General features: G+C 38.1%; 1 protein-coding gene across 1 annotated transcript in view; it reads right to left on the reverse strand.

The window, feature by feature from the left end:
• The window catches only part of LOC138167857 (olfactory receptor 6C2-like), a 9,407-nt gene extending 5,634 nt beyond the window's left edge, over positions 1-3,773 (reverse strand). Inside the window, exons 1-3 of the mRNA XM_069096818.1 lie at positions 3,768-3,773; positions 2,229-2,293; positions 1,626-1,660 (exon numbers count right to left, since the gene is read on the reverse strand). Coding sequence (XP_068952919.1) covers positions 1,626-1,660; positions 2,229-2,293; positions 3,768-3,773 — 106 coding nt within the window. The remainder of the gene's footprint in view (positions 1-1,625; positions 1,661-2,228; positions 2,294-3,767) is intronic.
• Between the last annotated feature and the right edge of the window lie 1,865 nt (positions 3,774-5,638).

Genomic DNA, 5,638 nt, shown 5'->3' on the forward strand with positions numbered 1-5,638 from the left:
CTGGCTAAAAAAAAAATATACCCACATCATTGCATTATCCTCAGTGACTTTAAGGTATGTATCAGTTGCTGAGCATGGCATTTTTTTATTTTTTTGGAGGTCAGTTGGGATTAAGTGACTTGCCCAAGATCACATGGCTAGTTTTTTTGTGTTAAGTGTCTGAGTGAGCACAGCATTTTTGTAAAGACTTTTGTCCTCAATCTATCTTTTCTTTTTTCCCCTGAGTTCCTTGATTCCACCCCATTACTCCCAAATCAGCTTTCATTTGTATTAAAGATCACGCTGATTTCTTTATTTTTCCCAACAATTTGGTAGGACTCTTTCTTCTCCAATTTCCCAGATATACCTCCTTAACTGTATCCATGAAAGTATATGTCAAATACACTTATGTTCAAGTAGCACAAAGTTTTCAGCCATTTTCCAAATTTCTTTGAATCCACTTTGTTGCCACCACAGAAAGTTCCATGATCTCTTGGAATACATGTGGTGCCTCTTTCTGTCTTTGACCTCTTTGGAATATACACTTAGTGGTGAGGTTACCGGCTCAAAATTTATGAATCATTTCATCTCTTTTCTCAGAAAATTTCAAATTGTTTTATTGATCATTTTGGCTATTTCTTCTAGCAATTGTATATTAGTGTGTTTATTCTTCCAGATCACCTCCAAATTTTGTAGTTTCCTCAATTTTTGACATGATATGAAACCTCAGAGTTTTAATAAGGGTTTTAATATAAATTTCTTCTATTTATTTTATAGCATTTTAAATTCTTATTGCTAATTTTCAATTCTTATCCTGTGCACTATTGCTTAAATGAAGGAAATATTTCTTGGTGTTATATATTTGTACAGAAAACACTCTTTGAACTTAGATACTTGCTTCCATGGGAAATTCTGTGCATTCATGCACCTCCTCTAAAAGACCAATTTCTTCTCATTAGCTTCACACATCTCAGCTCTTTTCTCTGTCATAAAACCAGGCTTCTATACAATCAGACCACCCATCATTTGCATTGCTCTAGGTCCTTGTGTCTTCTCCTTGAACAGGCTCTATCTTCTCTTGAGATGACAGAGGTAAGAAGAGAGAATCATAGACATGCTATCTGTCCAGTTTTATCTTTGATAACCAAGGCAATACTGAGATTGTTAGGGAGCAGGGGTGGTGATGCAAAGGGAAACCAAGGCTAGAATTTAGGACATAATAAATCTTGAAGTTCAAGTCTTAGTGGAAAGCATTCGTGCCCAGCAACCATTCTCTCCACATCCTAATACCCTTTAGGGACAAGTAGCTAAAGGAGCTGAAGCCCATTAGGAATCTCTTCCTGAATCCATCCGAACCTGATTGAGCCTACCATGCACTATCCTACATCCATGCTCATTTCGGCCATATCGAAGACATAGGAGCATTGATGTCCTTGTTCCATTCTACTCTTTCAGACTATGTGCTCCCTTAAAATGCTTCACCCAGACACTGACTTACAGTCCCAGATTAATAAGCAGACTCAGAGGAAATCATTCTTCTGGGTCTTTAATTGGAAGGATAAATTTAATTGGAAGCAGAACCATTAGGGCGTCTCGTTCAAATTTCTTATTGGAAAGAGGGATGGTGGAGCAGAGAACTGTCTTACCATGGCTACTGGCATGAAGGTAGGGGGAAATCTTCCTATAGAAGGTTACATTGTCAACTGCTTTAGGAATTAGGTCAATGTGGGGTTGGGGAATGCAAAAAACTTAGGAGAGGGAGAAAATGTTAATAGGACCCAGGAAGGGAGGGCAGTTGTCCAGCATGTGCTGGAGGAGCACAAGATGATGGGGGGGGCAGTAATTGTTTAGGTAAGAAACAAAATCTCCTAGAGAAGAGGCACCCACAACTACAGAGCGAGCCTACCTGTTCCTCCCACACCCATCTCAGATGAGGAAGTCAAAGCACACAGGTCCTTTTGCTGTAGGCCATTCATTCTAAGTCAGGCCCTGCCAGAAGGTGTCTCTCCACTCCCAATTAGATTCACAAGGCTTCCACAACCACTCAGGTGGTTTCTTTTACGTCTTTTTTTTTTCCAATTTGTTTTGGGAATAAAGAAAATTGCTCAGGCCCTGGATAGCTCTGAGGCCACTTCATGTTCACCTATAGCTGCAGACCCTCAGCCCTCACATTCTACTTCTTCTGCTTCATTTCTTGTTGCCATATAATTTTGATTGTGAATCAGTTTTTCTGCATGCTTCGCTCTTACCTTGGCTCTTCAGCTGTAGTTGTCTTTACTTCCTGGGTGTCCTCTGGTCTTTTTAATTGTGAGACCTTTCGAGGAAAAGACAGAAAGATCTAACTTAAGAAAAATTCAAATTACAAGAGGTCATCATTAGAATTTTCTGGGGCTTAATTTCACTCTCCAAACTAGCACCTAATGCCTTCTCCCGACTCCTAATGCCTTTCTCCCTTTTCCCTTCCCTTGAACCTCCATTATATCCTGGAATTGGACTCCCTATTGACTACCTCTTTAACTGATGAAGTAACAGAAGAACCAATATAGAAACCCACATTATGGAAATTATAGCTGATAATGCCTCCTTGAAAAGAATAGTTTAACTTTTTGAAGGAAATGTAATATTATTTGGAAGTGGCATTAGAGTTTATGGATATGGAGGCAATGCACTCATGACTACACCACAAAGACTGCTATCTACTTTGCTTCTGTAGAAGACTGACTTAAGTAGGGAACATTGGTTAATTGACCATTTCTTCCCTGCTCTCCCTTTTCCTATCTTTTAAGTAAACATATGTCAATGGGCAGCTACATTCTGAAACATTCATAATACTTGCTGAACATTTAAAAAATAGATTTATGTAAAAGAAAAGTAGCCACACCCATTCCACCACAGCTAGCAAAAGGGGCAATAGTGATACACCTTTGTTATACTTACTTTTTTAACCAGGCTTATATCTCAGTGGCAAATGTAATCATGGCTTATCTTGACATAAGTCAAAGCTAAACAGTGCTGGTTTAAGGGAGAGGTGTAAATTTACTTCTCCTCTTTTTTTCTCTCATGAATCTACAATATACAATTCACATCTAGACTGGGTAATGGACAGGCCTCTCCAAGGTTCCAATCTGGAACTCTCAAGGGTTTTACCCTCATTCTCTCTCTTCCTTTATCATCTCTAAAATGCTATTGATTAAAAAATCCTCTCTCAAATTAAAATGTAAAATATTTCTATGAGTTCTACATAGTGAAAATGAAGATAAGATCATGGCTGATGGAAGAGGACTTCAGGACCTGCTTTTGTTGACAGAAGGTCTCACCTATCTGGGAAGGGGGACAAGTTTCCCTTCAAATTATACACTAAGGATGAAGGATATTTGTTTTGTCTGTTCTATCTTCTGTAGGGGCATGGGGATCAATTGAGCTCATAAATAAGAGGGCCCTTGGGGACCCAAGTTCAAAAGTCACTAATGAATCTGCCATCTAATTAACCTTGGCAAAATGACTTTAAATAGGCTTCTCTGTTGCCAGTCCCCACGGAGATGTAATAACAGCATCAGATTGTCAAGGTGCTAAGTGTTCAGGTGAGGTTGTTGAGTCTGGCATCTCATTGCTCTTTCCCACTTCGTCTAACGGATTCTTGACTCTGTGGAGCTGTTGAGGATTCCCTAGGGCAAACCATATTTTGAAGAAATCTGTATTAGTCCATTTTCTATGAGACCCTGAAGTTTCTACCTCGCTGTTATAGATAGAACTTGGCAAAGTGTTGGAGTGGAACTATAAGTACCTACCTCCATCTTCCCTTAGCATTCCCTCTCTTCAAATTCCTACAATAAAAGGCTCAAACCCTCTCTTCTAGTACCTCCAGATAATGACTAAGCTCCCCATATCTGTACTGCTAGGACTCCCCACACTCAATCTTGGATTCAGCTACTCTTTCTCACATCTGGACTGTGAAGGTCCTATCTGTGGATGAGCCCTTAATTTCAGTCATCTCTAGAGTCATTCCCCTTCACACAACACTCACTGATTTGCAATTGTGCTACAATCCAGCTTCCTCTCAAACTCACACCTCTGTTCCTACTCAATCACTCTAATCTCCAAACCAGTGCTTCATCCATAAACCTTTCTTCACTGGCACCAATGGGCCAGTTTCCCAACATGCCTTTCAGTGATGAACAATAAAGGAATATCTATATAGTTCAAGATTCAGCAAAATCTAATAGCTATAAAAAGCTGTATAAAATCTGTAACTATTCCCCATAACTTTCAACCAGTATCTGTCCAGCCCTTCCACTAAAACACATAGTCTCAAGTTCCAATTTCTGCTAAAAGCCTTCCTTGAATATCCCAACCCTCACTGAGCAATTCCTTTTTTGAGTTCAGAATGCTTATTCTTCATGTAACATTTGATTCAGAGGTACACTCCTCAAAGAAAGTCCCAGGTGCACTTCAAGTTATTTCTCATTTCTCTGGCTCATTGCTCCCATCTAAATAATCTGGGAATTTCCATATCTGCTGCTTCTGTTACAGTCATGAACCCTACTAAAAAGTCAAGTTAAATAAGCAAACATTTATTTAGTGCCTACAGTCACACAGAACGAGGAACTAGTTTCTTTATTAGTTGAGTTAAATAGCACTTATATCAGAGTATATAAAAAGACATGTACTAGTGATACACCTTCCACCACTGGCTGGTATTGTAGCCAATTACAGTATTGTCCTGGGTGGGGTTCCAAGCAGGTAAAGTAACACCATAATAAAGAGAATAATAATCTAATCACTCAGTCTTGCTTGTAACTGTTGTTATGCCATAGGGGTCTCCTGCTAATGGTGAGTTGTTCTTGCAAATATATATTGCTAAATGTTTTTGAAAATATTCTTATATTCATAGGATATAGATCCTATGAAATTTGTCCCAAGACATAACAAGTTTGGGAAACAAAATCAATACTTCAACTGGCAAATTTGACATGTAATTCTACATAGGGTGATTATCATTGCTAGCAGATTTGAATATCAATTAAAAAGTTAATTGAGTTAGATCATTTGAATACTACTCCATAATGTTTCTTGGCGTTTCACAATTTTTGAATATTTGATATAGTTCACACATCTTTGCAAATACTACTAAACTTAGTATTTCTCATTTATTAGCATTTTTTCGATATCCATAATAATGAATAAAGAATATTGAAAGTATTTTAAGGAAGATAAAGACACCAGCTAGATCCTTGCCAGTTATGTTTTAAATTGTTGCTAAAGTGTCATTTTTCTCACCATTCTTTCTTCCCTAGCTTTTCCATTCTGTTTCTCTCTTTTATTTCTTCCATTTACTCATGAAATCTCTGTGGCCATGACAATTTTTTTCCTGAGACTTTATATGGACTTATATGATTGCTGTCTTACTTGGGCTCTTTCCTTGGGCATCTCTCTAACCAAGTTATTCTAGGATCAGAATCAATGTTCTGTTTTACTCACTATGCATCAGCTCATAGAAGCTTTGCAATGCTTCCCCGAATTATTCATAGTAATTATTTCTTATGGTGTATTGGCATTATATCACATTCATATCCATACTTCCCATTCCCATTTCCTAGTCAGTGAACCTTTCCTTGATTTCTAACCCTCTTTTACCACAGACAAAAAACTGCTTCTATGA

The sequence above is a fragment of the Petaurus breviceps genome, unplaced genomic scaffold (assembly GCF_028583685.1).
Source record: "Petaurus breviceps papuanus isolate PSGF00001 unplaced genomic scaffold, PetGlider_PUasm1.0 313, whole genome shotgun sequence".
Lineage (NCBI taxonomy): Eukaryota > Metazoa > Chordata > Mammalia > Diprotodontia > Petauridae > Petaurus > Petaurus breviceps.